The following is a 16,702-nucleotide window of genomic DNA, read 5'->3' as shown; positions in this document are numbered from 1 at the left end:
TTTTACCTTCTTAACTTAGTGGGTGGCTAATTAAGTATAAAAATGGTCATGAATGTCATTAATATTAATATATCTCATATGTTATGTTATTTAATGCTTACTAATTTATATTATATATTAGAAAAATCTTTTCAAATTCTCAATGAATATATTTATATATGTATAGATTTCATGTTGGAAATAAAAAAAAGTTAACAAAAAATCATTATAAAATCAACTAAAACCGAATATTATTTTATTACATATAACCAAATTCATGAAAATGGCCTCAACTTGGTAAAAAATGGTAATTAAAAACTAGGTAAATCATTCTCAATCCACAATCTAAAATCAAGAATCGCAATTAAAAAAACAAAGAACAACTGTGTACAACAGCCTCTTCTATGAACTTATTCTTTTCTTCCAACGCTTTGATCAAGATGTAATCCATCTGGCAAGCAGTCAGAGCAATCATGAATGGCAAGTTAAAGCACTTTACCTAGGCTTGCACACGGGTCGGAAACCGCCGGTTCCGGTTCATGAATCGGCGGTTCACGGTTCATCAACCCCATGAACCGGAACCGGCCCGCCAAGGGTCCCGGCGCTTCCGGTTCCGGTTCAAAAAACTGCCGGTTTTTGGCCTGAACCGCCGGTTCGGCGGCTCGTCAATTTTTTTAATTTTTTTTTTTTGCATTTTTTTATTTGTTTATCTATGAAATGTGCGTAAATAAAATAAAAAAACAATGAAAGTTACAATTTTATTGAGATTACAAGTTACAACAATTACAAATCACAAAAATCTTTGAAGTCTTAAACAAAAATTTAAATACAACGAGACTACTAGTCAACATCGAATCTAATTACAAATTACAAAAAAGACTTAGAAGTTCTGAACAATAATTTTATAGGTATATATACTCTTAGTCGGCGAAGGAGATCTTTCTACATAACTAAATTGAGGACACATTTAGCAATTCAACTTTAAATGTTGAGTTTAGTCTAACAATCAACAATTATAGTAGAATTGTCAAAAGTTTCCTGGATGTAGCCTTATAGAGAAATCTATTTCATCGACTAAAGTATATACAAATACAATTATTTAATTGTATTTCCATATTTTTAAAGTAGAAACAAATGGGAAAAAAATAAATAAAGGAAAAAGGACTTGAGCTCAACTTAAATTTAAAATTTAAGTTGAGGTGCCTACGTATCCCCAATGCTCATTTGCATTAGGGAATCAAAGCCCACGTAGTTCTCTTACCTTACTTACCTATTTGGCTTGGCCGGCGGTTGACGGTTGGCCTACGATCCATCTCCGGTGAATTCTTCTTGTGATCCCTCTTGACGATCATCCCAATCATATTCTGGTTATCTGATGTCAGCTTTGGCCCAATCATCAAGTAACATCACGACTTCCATATTTTTCACGTAGAGCTTACTTCTTGATTCATCCAACACTAAAAGCGGACTCGACAGCGACAGTGGAAGCCGGAACAGAAAAAATCACCTTGGCCATTGACGCAAGTATGGGAAAATCTTTCTCGTGTGTTCCCCACCAATCGAGGACGTCGATTTGGGCGGGAGGAGTAAGACCTTCATCACCAAAGGAAAAGAGTGAATCGAAATATAAATCTAACTCACTTACCATACCTGAGGACCTTCCGTCGGTGTTGTAGCTGTATAGGTCAGCTAATTGGGATTGCGCGTCGGGTTCATTATAATCGGCTTGAAATCCGAAGCCTAAGTTATGTTGTTGAGGAGGGGGAGATCTTCTGACTTGGTGGGTACTGTTATACTTGATTTCATATTCGGTGTAGAGAGCACGCAATTTAAACTCGAATGTTTGATGAAAATACTTACCTCCAATAACCGGAGCACAAGTCGCAATCAAATCACTAATACTTGTAGTGTTAGCAGTTGCATTATCAAAACCAACAGAAAATATCTTATTGCATAATTGAAACTCATTCAAAACTTGAATACTTAAAGAAGCAATTTCGGGTGCAGTGTGTGGTGTCTCAAATTCTCTAAAACCAATTAAACGCTTGTTCAAAGTCCAACTATTTTCCACAAAGTGAACCGTAATGCCCATGTATGAATGCCGGTTAAAACAATCAGTCCATACATCTGAGCAAATGTTCACTTTGTGGCCCACGTTAAGTAAATAACGTGATAATTCAACTTTTTTCTCTAAACATTATGTAACGGTAGATCGTTGAACGATCATTCGACCTACTCTTTTGATAGCTACGTTTAAACCACTTTGCATAGTGACCTCAAATTTTTTATCATCATAAACATTAAAAGGAAAATGCTTCATTGCAGCCCATCTAGTCATAACGTCAGCAAAATTTTTTTGATCATATTTAAAAAGAAGCGTACCTGACGAACCTGTGCCACCGGGTTGGAAGTTTAGTTGGGTTTGGGTAGAGGTAGTGCCACATTCTACGGGATGCTTTGTCACCAAATGACGACGGAGGGTGCCATATCCCCACCACTCGCAAATTTGTAGACTTTATCACAATAGTTACAATATGCATGAAACGCCGATGTCTCTTCTTGAGAGTGCGGATCATGAGGACTTGGAATTACCACCGGGACCTTCTTGTAGTGTTTAACAAAAATATCAGATTTCAAAGCTTTTGTAGTGTTAGTGGATGGAGGGGGAGGAGACATCTCCTCATTTCCGCCAGTGCTAGACGGAATACGAGATCTATCATCATTGTTGTCCGAGTCCGACGATATAGACATGTCGTACTCGTCATCTTGTTGTTGGGAACTGCCACCGCCCCTCCCCCCACCTTGATGCATTTCAGCGAGTAGCATGGTCATCCTATGATCTTCTTCTATCTATAAATATTATATAAGTTGAAGTTATAAGTAGGTACACAAAAAAAACTTAAAAACTCAATCTTATGAAATTATGAATTGTAAAAACAATTTTTTAGAACTTACTTGCATGCGTTCAGCCGCCACTCGGGGAACCTCTTCCATAACTTCTCGACGACTAGATCGCCTTTATTTTGAGGGACGACTACTTTGATCTTGGACAATTTCTTTGCCCTGATCACCACGAGAAGAAGACATAGAGATAAATGAAAGTAGTATGGATGGAATATGAAGTATTGAATAAATGGTAAATTACGAACACAACAACAAATATAGTAGTAAGTAGTAACTAGTAAACAACTTGAGCAATTAGAGAGAATGAAGAGAGAATAGAGAAATGAAAATTGAGAAGGAAATCCTTGTTAACACAAGAATGAGGTGAGTAAAAATGATGGGGGAAGTGGGGTATTTATAGGAGTAAAATTGGAAAAAAATAAAATAAAATTTCAATTTTTAAATTCGGCCGGTTTACCGCCTGAACCGGCGGTTCAGTCCACTGTTTCTGACTGAAACCGGTGGTTTCTGGCCAAAAACCGGCGGTTTCTAACCGGTTTTCAGGCCTATACACTGCCACCTACGCTCTCCCACCTGAAAAAGCACCGGAACCGTCGGAAACTGGCGGTTCAAACCTGCGGTTTCTGACGAAAACCGGCGGTTTTTGTCAGAAACCGCTGGTTTTTCTGCACACCTCGCCTGCAACCCTACGCCCTAGCCGAAATCTGCCCGTTGGGACCGTTGAACCACCGGTTCAAACCGGTGAACCGCCGGTTACGGTTCGTCATATTCCCGAACCTAAACCGGCCCGCTTGAACCGCCGAACCGCCAGCCGATTCAAACCGCCGATTCCGATTCCAGTTAATGAACTGACGGTTCCGAACCGCCGGTTAACCGCCGGGCCGGTTCGGTTTGTGCATGCTTAACTTTACCCTATTCACTTTGAAACTTACTCTAACATATCTCTCCAAAACCTTCTCCCATCGATCAAATTTGTACGGATAAGTGAAATTTGATCAAAAGATTCAAAACCTGAAGCAAGTAGAAGACTAAAAAGTTGCAAAACAAATAAATTGATGAATATTATATGTTTAAATTAATCAATTTGCACATAAAACATTGAATGCATCTGAAGAACGCGATTGATTCATATTCCCTCCGTCCTCATATAGTATAAACTTTGGGTTCAGCATGAGTTTTAATGCATTATTGGTAAAGTAAGAGAGAGATAGATAGAAAAAGATTTTTAAGTATTGTTTTTTATTTTATTTTAAATTAACTCCTATATAAGGGAGGAAATTACAAATAAACTCATATACTATAAATAGGAGGAAATTACAAATGATGTCAAGAGGGCTCGAACTCGGCACCTCATGCAATAATGTCTAAGCTCCTTGCCGCTAGGACAAAGGCTCTGGACGCTTTTTAAGTATTGTTAGTAGAGAATGAGTTCCACCTCATTAGAGAGAAGAGAGTTATCAAAATTGGAATGTTCATACTCTTTGTGTACAAATGAAAAAGGAAATAGTGCATGCTATTCAGGGACAGAGAGAGTATAAAAGAACAACTATATTCTAAGACATGAATTCTATGAATACTGAAACTTACCATATTAGATTTTTCAAATAATCGAAGTAACTTGCAATTTTTCCATGTGCTTCATCTTGAATTAAAGTGCAAGGCAATTGACAGTAGCTCGGGCCACACATGCCCGACCCTTAACCAGGGCACTGATACCATTGTGAGAGTTCGGCGATCCTCACATTAGTATGATATTGTTCACTTTGAGTTAAGCCTTCACAGTTTTATTCTCGGGGTACACTGCAAAATACCTCATATTAACAACTACACATGCCCATGGTTCCGGCAAACCTCGAACCGAAATCGAACCTTGAACGTATTGTTACGGTTCCGCTTCGAAAACCGCCGATTTTCAGTGGTTTTTGGCGGTTCGGATTTGGAACTGCGGTTCTGACACGGTTTCGATTCTGGATTTCGGAACCTGAACCGGCACATGGTTCCAAAAGTGGCGGTATCCGGTTCCATTTAAATTTCACGGTTGCGGTTCATAACTGTAATCACCGATTACGATTTCGTGATTAACCACCTGAACCGTAAACTTTGGGCATCTCTAGAAATAACTCTTACTCCCTCCGTTCCATAGTAGTAGAGTCATTTTGCCATTTTGGTACGTTCCATAATAGTGTAGTCATTTCTATTTTTAGTAAAAGTTAACATATTTCTTGTCACTTACTTTTTCATCTCTCTTACGTTCTTCTCTCTACCTTTTCATTTCTCATACTACTTTATTATCTTTTTATTTAATACATTACACACATTTTTCTTACTATTCGACTATTTGTGTAAAAAAATGTCTCAACTACTATGGAACTGAGAGAGTATTAGCAACTTTACTTATTTTTCAATGTGAGATGTATTTTATACCTCTACTCGACAATATATAAACACAAATACAATTCCAACAAAAATGAAATTTGTTCTTATAATGAATATAAATTCAACACATTCTCTAGAGATGAAGGTTATTTTATTGTAGAGGCCCTAAGAGTGTTCACAATGAGCCGCCACCGGGAGCGGTGGTGCTGCGACGGCCCACTGCTGGACTAGGGGAGCCGGGAGATGGTGTCAATAACTCCCTCCATTCACAATAGAAATAACATTTGGCGTAGACATGGATTTTAAGAAATGTAAAAAACAGTAGGACGAACTAAAATAATAAAATGTGATACGACTTACGAGTAATTTGAGAAATGAGGAAGCAGAGTAAGACTGAACGGAGACTGCAAATAACCATTTTTTTTCACATCACAAACACAGAAAGATCAAAGTGAATCACATCTACGATCTTCCATAAATATGGGATGAATTCTCATCGTCTCCAAAAAGCTGCTACTCGCTAAGTGGTCGAGATTCGTCTGATTTCTTCTCAATTTCAATTATTCACCCAAATTCAGTCAATCTGGCGAATTTAGGGGGGATAAATTTGCGGCCTCGCTTGGCATTGAAGCAAACTCTACCGGGGGACCCAGACGACGAAGAGTGCCGACCGTGGCGCAGAAAGATCTTATTTTTCTCGCCGCAATCGATAACTATGGCGTTCAAATTTAGTTGGGTTTCGCTGATGAAGGTTTCGCTGTTTCTTCTGCTGATTGGGGCCATTTTAGTTGCGTGCTTCACTCTCCCTGTCGAGAAGGTTGGATTCTTCTTTTCTTTTTTTCTATTTATTGCTAATGATCCGAGTATCTTTTAGTTCTCTTGACTCTGCTTATTTAGGGGCATTTTTTCAACTGTTTTTTTGATGTTGTGCAATGTAGTAAATCTTGATTGCCTTTTGCGTAGTTCATGTTGCTTAGTGTTTGTCTTTGATTGATGTTGTTGTAGATGATGTGGTCTTGATTTTGTTGATAAGAAATGCTAGTAGATCAGTATCAGTCATTTTCATGAACTGAGCCAATTATGTCAATACCAGCTAGTTAAAAGCCTTTCCATGAGTTTCACCTCAAAGTAGAAAGACTTGAGAGCTGTCTAATTGGAATGTGGCAAATTGTTTTGTTCAAATGTAGCAGTAGCCTTTCTTTCAAATCTGCGCTGGAAGTATGAGATTTTGTCATTTATTTGACATTGGTTTTACAATGTTTTTTAACAGATACTGAAGGATTTTTTAGTGTGGATAGAGCAAGATCTTGGCCCTTGGGGTCCCCTAGTGCTGTAAGTGCCAGCAGGTTTCATTGCGTATGTTAGTTATTTTATTTCATGTCTGGCACTGCTGGCCCTTATTTTGTTTGAGATGTCTTCTGGTATAGTATTATATACTACTACAATTACCAAGAAAACTTACACACAATTTCACTTACACAACGAGAGTGGGAGCATATTAAAAACTGTGTTCAGGTTACGTTAGTTCAACTTTGGGTTATCTTAAGATGCAAAGTATTGACTACTCAATGTTATCCAATCATATTATTGTCTATTATCTATATATGCACATACAACACATAACTAGTACTCCCTCCGTTTCTTCATAGTTGAGTCATTTTTCCATTTCGGGAAGTTTCTTCATAGTTGAGTTGTTTCCATATATAGTAATTATTTTCTCTTTCTTACTTTACTCCCTCTTACTTTTTTTCTTTCTACTTTATTCACTTTCTACTTTATTCTCTCCACCCTTTTCTCTCTCTTACTTATTTTATCTATTTATTCAACACACTCAACCTCCCTTTCTTAAACTCCGTGCCGAAAAGTTTCGCCTCAACTATGGTGAAACGGAGGGAGTAGTAGTTTACTTTTTCTGTTAGTTATTTCTACGTGAAGACATAAAATGCTTGATATGGCTGAATTGACTTTTATTACTCAAATTGGTAACTAAAGAAAATGTTGATGTAATGATTACTAGAATCATCAGTAGCTCAAGGACATCATACATACACCCTCCGTCGGCCATTAAATGTCCCATATTGCCATTTTGGATGTCCACCGTTAAATGTTCCATTTCACTTTTACTAGTACTTTAGTAATGGACCCTACATTCCACAAACTCATTGCACTTGCATTTTAATATAAAACTAATACTCCCTCCGTCTCATCAAAATAGGGACTATGGGGATGGCATGAGTTTTAATGCAAAATTAGTAAAGAATGGGAGAGATAGAAAGAAAAAGTGAATGGAGTATTGGTAGTGGAAATGAGACCCCCCTTATAAGAGAGAAAAACTTGCCAAAAGTAGGTGGCTTTTTGTGGGACACCCCAAAATGAAAAAAGAACACTTTTTATTTTTATTTTTTAATTTTTATTTTATGGGACTGATGGAGTATATAAAAATAGGACCTATATTTCACTAACTTTTTCCACCCACTTTCCTTTACATTTCTTAAAACCCGTTCTAAGCTTAAGTGGGGCTTTTAATCCTGGACGAAGGGAGTGTAACAGTTCTAGAGACTTAAACTTCGAACTTTCACCACCCACTGAATACGGGGCCGAGTTTAAATGGCAACCACTAAGAAGCTGGCTTACTAATCTAGTATCCTTTTCCTCATAGTTTTATTTTCTGATATGTGATTGGCTTCTTCATTTGCTGCCTAAGCCTCATTTTCATGTCGTACAACTTTCAATTAGAAGTGCCTCCATCAAACATTTAAGTATATTTTATGATAGCTTCAAGACATTGACTGATTAATTTCTCTAAAAATGCTTGAGGATTATCTATCTACATGTTAATTTGGGTCTCCTATTGGTTGTGAATTTGCAGGGCTGTTGCATACATTCCTTTAACGGTGTTGGCTGTTCCAGCTTCCATACTGACTGTGAGGATTAACATATCTGATATTCATTTCTCATGTAGTACATATTTATATTTTTTCTACTATGTAATGTTAGCAAATTAGTAATTGTCACATCCAACCTAAGCTCATTTGTAGATAAAGAGGGATAAGAAGTTGTCATGTATCCCACATCACCTGCCATCTAACTTACTAAAGAGATTCTTTTTATGTTTTGATTCTTCCATAGTGATAATATGCTGGAATAGGCTGACTCTTAGCTTTGCTGATTGAGCTGAAAACTATTTAATGATTTATTATGTTTTTCAGCTGGGTGGTGGATATCTCTTTGGCTTGCCTATTGGTTTTTTTGCTGATTCTATTGGTGCAACATTAGGTGCTGGGGCTGCATTTCTTCTTGGCCGAACAGTAAGTTTCTCTATTCTGATAGAACTATAGTTTGTTAGTTTTATGAGTTTGAAATTCAAGTGTAAGGAGCATCTTTACCATAATAGTTCTGATGTTTTACCTTTTCAATGTGGAGGGAGATTTATTCTGCTGGATGCTCATTGCTGTTTTTTTGTCTGCGCTTTCTACTACAAACAGATAGGAAGATCCTTTGTGATTTCCAAGTTAAAAGAATATCCCAAGTTCCGAGCAGTTACAATTGCCATTGAGAGATCGGGATTCAAGGTTTGTGTTTATATCAGTGTGGAATATTACTTTTGATTTCCTGAACATGCTGGACGGTTGAACTGCTTCTTATTTTAATAATCAGATTTGATTCTTTTGCTTGAGTAATTTAACAAATAAAGATTCATATTGTGCTGATACGGACTTGCACTTGTAGATCGTGTTGTTGCTCCGGCTTGTTCCTCTACTTCCCTTCAACATGATGAACTACCTCTTATCCGTGACTCCAGTACCTATTGCTCATTACATGCTAGCAACATGGTTGGGCATGATGGTATGTAAATCTGCATTAGTGATTCCATATTCAAATTTTCAACATGGTTGGACTCTTAATTTAATTTTTTGAGATTGCTGATGTCATGCCATGCACCTACTGTATTTTTACATGCATTTTTCTCGATAGTCTATATGCAATTGTGTCCGTTCGTCCTTTTGCAGCCGATCACTTTTACTTTGGTCTATGTGGGAACTACATTAAAGGATCTTTCGGATGTAACACATGGATGGCATGAATTCTCCAGAACCCGATTGGTAATGCTTCAGTTCTGTCTGAAAATAGTCCTGAGGCCATTTTTTTGGTTTGGAGTTTGGACTTATTTCCAGTATTGTTATTCAAGATGCAGATTTAGATATGACTATCCCTGGATTGGTTTGAAATCATCATAGGAATAGCACCAAAGCTCCTATGATGATCATGAACTTTATAAAATCAAATAAACTAGTGAATTTCTGATTAGGGTAGTCTTATGTATCCCAGCATACTATTGCGAGCCTCTTGAAATTAGTGCTATATAAACTTAAGTGTTTGGGGAACCATGGTATAAGAATAGTGATTGTAATGTCTGATCCTGTTGTTTGTGATGTAAAACTACATTTAAATTCTATCCTTGCTAGAGACAAGTCTTTAAAAGTAGATTAATTAAAATCCTGGGCATACTAGCTTGTAGTATGTGGCATGACTATATATCAGTATATGAGTCTGTATTATAAAAGTATAATCTCTTGAAACTGTTCCATTACAAATTTAACTAAATTTTTCATAAACTATGCTTATCCTTATCCTTGTCATTGTTAAGTTGTTATTCCCAGAATGTACTAATTATTTGTTAATCTTGAATATGATATTTGAGCGACTATGCTTGCAAGTATGTTTTCTTTTAGACTGGGCACTAAGATTGTGAGCTGATGGCTGAAGAGTAGGAATGCAATGGTCCTTGCTCGAATTCTGTTGTTTTGATTCTGTCTTTCTACTTTGTTGCAGGCATTTATCTTCCTGGGTCTTCTGATGTCTGGTATGTTTCAAGCCATTTTATTCATTTCAGTTTGACATGTACTTACCTCTGGTTATGTTGTCCACAGTCCATCACACAAATTATTTGAAGCATGATGGTGTGTGTATGAGCCTATAAGGCCTTCGAGTTATTGAGGTTCTTTTGAATCGTGTTGTTCGTTTAGTAGAATTTTGGAGTTGCAAAAGATACTTATGTTCTTAATAAGGCAGAAAGCTGGGTGTCATGAGCTTCTGCTTTAGATATATAGTTCTCGATCATTCTAGTAAACCATTTATCACAATGGAGGAACCAATATTATCTTATGGCACTCCTTGAAGAAGTACTCTTTCATATTTTCAGTAATGCCAAATTCATATATGTGTGATTTTCTTTGCTTGCAGTGGTGTTGATAATATGCATCACAAGAGTTGCAAGATCTGCTTTAGAAAAGGCTTTAGCTGAAACGGGGGCCTCTCTAGATGGAGATGCCTTGCCACAATCGTTGCCTCTCATGTCCGCTCCTTCGGTCAACCTCCATGACCCACTTATAATCAAGATTGATACCAATCACGACAACCACAAACACTAGTTCATCACGTGTAAATTCTCTCTACTCCAAGTTTTCATTTGTAACTACCCCATCTGTACAGTCGGCATCTATAGTCCTTATCCACATCGCACTTGATGGTTATTCCATGAGTACTTTAAATTTCACTTCCTGTAATTGTTCTTCATGTCAAAGCTAGCACAAGAAGTTTTCTGATCAATGCAACGTCGACTTGTTTGAGACTGATCGACCTTGCATTTGAGTGCTCGATTTTGGTCTAGATTGATGACATTGCTTCCACATTTGGTTTTGATATCAATGTAGGACAGTTGAAGATAACTAAATCCACAGTTTTTACTGTTACACTTCCCACCTAATGGATGGTGGGGCTGGACCACCATTAACAAGCGCGTACACTGTTGAAGATGGATAATCTGTATCTCTTTTTCATCTGAATGTATTTATCATATAATTGGAGGATACAAACTTAGGGATTAAAAAAGTAAGCATAAAGGCAAGATAGCAATGATGGTATCCAAACGCCATGGACAAGCTTTGAGTGCATGGTGGCCACTACACTCATTTTCTTTCCTATAAACAAGAAGAAAGCATAACTTTTGATAATCTCACATACCAAATTTCTTGCTTGATCAACTGTAGAAAATGGAAGTTAGGCTGTCCCCACCATCAGTGCCATTTCTTTATTTCTTGACCTATTTAACAAGGGTCTCTTGACGCAGAAGCTTATCCAAAGATGACTAATCTGAGCTTGGTTTCTTGCTTCAACGTATGCAGGGATCAGACGCAGGTCTCTGGGCCCGGGACGAGGATCTGGAACTGCACGGAGAAGACCATTGAGCTTCAAGTAAGAGTCGGGTGTATACTGAAGAAGGTTCACACGTTGAAGGCGGGGTCATCAAAGAGGTTGAAGAGCAAGAACATCTACAAGGCGTTCATGCCGGGAAAGGCTAAGGGGGTAAAGGATTTGCATTACTACTATGATGAAACATGCCATCCATACATATGGATACATGATGCTGGGTGTGATTTTTCTAGGATGCTTAAGCAGCAGTATATTAGTCTTGAGGATTTGAGAGATTGTTCGGAGATCAAAGTCTTTAGGGATCATCAGAGGGGATGCATAACGGTTCGTAAGAAATCGAGGCCCGATTTCTGTTGATTTTATGATCCAGGATTCTTGCTTCTTTGTTTCTTGTTTCTTTTCTTTTGTAATTTGTCACTGTTGTTTCGTTCTCTTGTGAATGTTTCTGTTAGATGCAATTTTTTGTTTTCAGATGGAAGTTCTAAATGTTTATGTTGGTGACAACTCTTTTTTTACTCTGATAATGTGCATGAGTGGAAGTTTGTATCCTCTATTATTGTTTGTGTCTCTATATAAATAGTACCTGAATTTTGAGGTTTGAATATACATGATCCCTGAACTTTGAAAATATCATGGATATTCTCTCGACTTAGGGATAATCTCATTCATGGTACTTTTTTTATTATTTGATCTATTTTTCCACAAGAAATGCCCTCAAGGTATGGTGGGCATTTTTGGACTTTTATAAACTTGGGGTACATGGTGTTAGGTACTCCTCCGTCCCCGATTAATTGTTACTCTTTGCTATTTCGGTCCGTCCCTCAATAATTGTCACACTTCATTTTTACTATAAATGGTTAATAGGTCTCACATTCTATTAACCCACTTCACTCACATTTTATTATAAAACCAATATAAAAAAGTGGGTCTTACATTCCACTAACTTTTTCAACCAACTTTTCTTTATATTTTATTAAAATCCGTGCCCGGTCAAATAGTGATAATTAATCGGGGACGGAGGGAGTATATAAAATTTTCTCTCTCTAGAATTGGGCATCTGAAATGCTATTTTTCACTATTTGGTCAATTTTTCCACCGAAAAATTCAGGCTCCACAAATTCCAAGTTCAGAGTCCATTTAGCAAACCTCAAAGTTCAGGTACTATTTATCTAGTTCACTCGGTATTTTATTATTGCATAATTTTACTATGAAAGAAACTAGTGTAATTAATGTTTACTTAACCTTTAACTCGTTCCATAATCCGAACCTTAGGCGAGTGGAGATTCAATGCCGTGTACCGTAAAGTGTATATTCTTGTGGGACGGGGTGAGTAATAGAAAGTGAATTGAAAAATTTAGTGGAACGTGATTTCTACTTTATTATAATTTTATAATAAAATTTGAGTAGAATCAGTTAGTGGAACGTGAGATTCATTACCAAAAGTAATAAAAAGTAATTATGACAAGTATTAACGGATATACCAAAAAAATTAATGACGAGTAATGATGGACGGATGGAGTAATATATTGCATATAAGGACGGTCAGATTTATAATTGTTTTTACAAATTTATTTTAAATTAAAAATTTATTTAAGCGTTACTGAGAATATTTTAAATACAGTACATTGTTGTAAATTGTAATTGATGTATTATTCCACCCCGTATTGTTTTACTAGCCAGGTGTACATGTAACTCACATAGTACCCTATTTTAACTTTGAAGTGACGCGGCGTATAGTCTGTGTTATTTCTTTTTACTATGTTAATTGTAAAAGTTCGAACTTCAAAACCTTCGTCAACACTCCCTTCCTAAAATATCTCATTTTGATTTATTTAGGTATGGAATTAAAAGTTTCATTCATTGTTTTTCATTAGGCATACGTGGGTTTTTCCCAGCACTAAATCTTTAAAATCATACTTACATTATAAATAAATTTATAAAAATAAGATTTATATTTCACTAATTGTTACCATTTATAATATTTTACATTTACTAAAAATTGCATCAAGTTCCGGTATGACTAGGAGCCATTGTTGAGAAATTAAAGTCTCCTTAAGGTTTGAGAGAAATATTCACACTATAACAAAAAAATAAATAGCTAAGGACATTTTTTTAATAATATTAAAGACGCTAATTTGTGTATCTAATTATACCATCAACGCTTCAAGTGTCTTTATTGTTGGAGTATCAATTAAAATTAGAAGATACAAATAGAAGCATCCTATAAAAGCAAAACATTAAGATAACTTGCCCTCAACTTAGTAATGCTTTTTTTTGCGTCCTAAATTATAGTTATTTAAAAAAAAAATTCAATAGCTAATAGTTATGTCTCAATTTTTGTGTCCTTAAAAGATAAGATTTTTGTATTATCATTGAGTTTATTGAGTTGTATTCATGTGAGGTTTGGTCGACGTTGTCCTTTCATGGCTAGGCATTCAAGCCTTTCTTCGTTATCATTGCAATTTATTTATTACATTGTTTAATACTCCCCACGTTCGATGGTAGTTGAGTTCCATCGCATGTATAACCGCTGCAGCGAGAACCCAAACCTCCTGCCTGTGGAATCAAGATTCCATTTGGGTTGCAAAATCCTGTTGTATTTGAACCATTGATTGGTTCAAAGTAATCACACGTTCTTTGATCTCAACGGCTGAGTTAAGTTTCCAGTAATTGGCCGACATTAACGAAAGCGACTAAATAAAAAATGTAGTTAGGGAAGACTTCAAGCATCTCCAAGTTCCATACAGGGGACGAAGAAGATAGAAAATCGTATGAGAGAACATACATAAGGTGAAGAACGAAATTTAATAATAAAAAATACACAAAAATAAAGCCCAGAAGAGAATGTAACACACTCCACTCTACGCCAGTCTGCACTTTGTCTTGTTTACTATTCTCTCTCTCTCTCTCTGACGCGTTTTAAAGTTGTGCTACAACCGCCTCTAAAATAGACTATATATTTCACCACATTGGATTTGTAAAAGTCCTGTTTCTTGCGTTTTGAGTGGTGAAACATGAGTCAAGAAGAGTTCTTGAAGATCCAGGTACCTTCTTATCCCTCTCTCATTTCTCTTTAATCAAGATGCATTTTATTTTAATTCGATTTAGTTAGTTCATTCTTTCCACACGGTTTCTTGCTTTATTTTATTGTGTTTGGCTCTTTTGAGTAGTAATAAAGTTTTGATTTATATTTTATTTGTGCACACAATATACACCACGAAAGTGGAATCCGAGCAGGGTAAGGTTACCGTTTCCGGAAATGTGGACGCCGGCACGCTCATCAAGAAGCTTTCCAGAAAAGGAAAGCATGCCGAAATCTGGGGCGCCCCCAAACCTACCATCAACAACACTGACAATCCACCCAAGAATGCCAATCCCAAATATGCCAATATGCAGCCTCCTCCGCCTAAGAACAGCGGTGGCGGAAACAAAGGAGGGCCGCCGCAGTTTATGAATGATGTGAAGCTGCCGCTGCTCAACTCCAACCCCAGCCCCGGCAACCAGAAGAAGGCGATGAAGCCGAGCTTGCCGGAGGAAGATGAAGATGAGGAGGACTACGGCGATGATGATAAAGATTGTAGGAAAGAAATAAGGAGCATTACAAGGAATTGATATGGAGAATATTTACCAAAGATAGAACACAATAAATGTAAAATAGGTTTACCTTTTATGTATCCTTGTGTAGCCTATATAATTGTAGGATCTCTGTACATTCACATATTGAACAAGAATTATATTCATACCCGTTTTCTACATGGCATCAGTGCAGGAGGCTCGAGTTGCCCGTTGGCTCAGAAAAGTTTCATCATAGCCTGATATACCATCCCCGACCTGTTTTTTCGGCCTAGATCAAACCAATCACGGCCTTCTTCGACCTAAACCAAACCAGAAATATCTCACCCTGCAAATTGAAACCATGTCAGACACAGAGGATGTCAAACCCGATCCAGAGCAATCGGGGAAACTGAAACACAGCAAGAATGTCACTGTGGCATTCAAGCTAAATGGAAAGAACTGCCCGTTATGGTCAAGACTTATGAAAGTCAAGATCGGAGGCCGAGGGGCCTATTCGCATATCAGAAAAGAACCCCCCAAACCTGGAAGCAAGGGTTATGACGACTGGGAAGAAGACGATCTAGTGGTGTTTTTATGGATCGTTGATAACATCGAGAATGAAATTATCGATGACTTTGCTCATCACCTAACGGCGAAGGCTCTGTGGGACAGCCTCGCCATAACGTTTGAAAACAAGGCGAACAAGTACCTCATATACGACCTGGAAGAGAAAGCAATCACAATCAGACAAGGAGAACTGGACTTGGAGACATATTACCGGAGAATCAACGGGATGTGGATCAATATCGATCGTTGCCAGAAACAGCCCGTCACTTGCTGCGATAAGAGAGTAAATCAGTACAGAACACATTCAAACGAAAAACGATTGTTCAAGTTTCTGACCGGACTAAATCGGGAGTATGATTCCATCAAGCGAGAGATCCTCAAAGAAGACCCCCTACCCATTAGTCAAGGCGGCTTATGGATGGGTGAAGACGGAGGCGGCTCGACGGAATATCATGCACCGGCGTCGTCTTCCCCAATCGAAGCCGTCGGCAATTACGCCGGAGACACATCATCTGGGGGAATTGGGAGCAGACTCTCGGCCCAGAATCAACGCGCGTCACCGCGACACGGACCACCGCGACCCGCAGCCACCAGCTGACCAGGGAATCGCCAAGACACGTCAAAACTCTGGTGTTCACACTGTGGCCGACAAAAGCACACGTATGAGACGTGCTTCAAGAGGTTGGGGTACCCGGAGTGGTGGGAAGAGAGGCAGAAGGCGAGAGCACCTCAATCTCAGGCTAAATTAGCCGTGGGAGTGAACGAAGACGGAGTACCGAAGCAAATCGGTGCTGGAATTAATGGAGGAAATGGAGGACAAGGGCCGACAATGAACTTGGAACTCCAACCCAGCGGCGGCAACATACGGGGGGCAGGCAATTTCGCCGGACGAACAGCGACAACGGGAGGATCGGACAGAATAGGTGGCGGCGCGGATTGAGGTAAAGGGTTTGGTTATATGCCAAACCCTAGTTATTTTGGCAAATTAAATCCTCCACCACATTATTTTGGCAAATTAAATCCTCCACCACATGGTTTTCGATTATTACAGCATGCACCCATAAAATTGCGAAAGAGCCTTCTGATCCCTATAAAATCGAAAAAGACC

General features: G+C 37.9%; 2 protein-coding genes across 4 annotated transcripts; both read left to right on the top strand.

Annotated features, from left to right (window-relative positions):
* Nucleotides 1-5,622: 5,622 nt before the first annotated feature.
* LOC121799580 (TVP38/TMEM64 family membrane protein slr0305-like) lies at nucleotides 5,623-11,996 on the top strand. 3 transcript variants are annotated; one of them, XR_006050333.1, is made up of 11 exons: nucleotides 5,623-6,076; nucleotides 6,530-6,591; nucleotides 8,129-8,183; nucleotides 8,469-8,567; nucleotides 8,745-8,831; nucleotides 8,989-9,105; nucleotides 9,270-9,362; nucleotides 10,093-10,123; nucleotides 10,504-11,215; nucleotides 11,445-11,625; nucleotides 11,706-11,996. XR_006050333.1 is itself a non-coding variant. In XM_042198986.1 (10 exons), the coding sequence occupies exons 1-9, from the start codon at nucleotides 5,975-5,977 to the stop codon at nucleotides 10,689-10,691; spliced, it is 834 nt and encodes a 277-aa protein (XP_042054920.1). In that variant the 5' UTR covers nucleotides 5,623-5,974; the 3' UTR covers nucleotides 10,692-10,701; nucleotides 11,445-11,996. The 3 variants fall into 3 exon arrangements, 1 of the variants encoding a protein (XP_042054920.1); XR_006050332.1 differs by having other exon boundaries at nucleotides 11,445-11,996; XM_042198986.1 differs by having other exon boundaries at nucleotides 10,504-10,701; nucleotides 11,445-11,996.
* Nucleotides 11,404-11,829, top strand: LOC121801025. The gene has a single exon (XM_042200499.1). It carries the CDS (start codon nucleotides 11,404-11,406, stop codon nucleotides 11,827-11,829), a length of 426 nt encoding a protein of 141 aa, XP_042056433.1.
* Nucleotides 11,997-16,702: the final 4,706 nt, after the last annotated feature.

This window comes from Salvia splendens, chromosome 4 (genome assembly GCF_004379255.2).
Source record: "Salvia splendens isolate huo1 chromosome 4, SspV2, whole genome shotgun sequence".
Classification (NCBI taxonomy): Eukaryota; Viridiplantae; Streptophyta; class Magnoliopsida; order Lamiales; family Lamiaceae; genus Salvia; species Salvia splendens.
The sequence above is the reverse complement of the archived record's forward strand: the minus strand, read 5'-3'. Positions and strand labels throughout refer to the sequence as shown.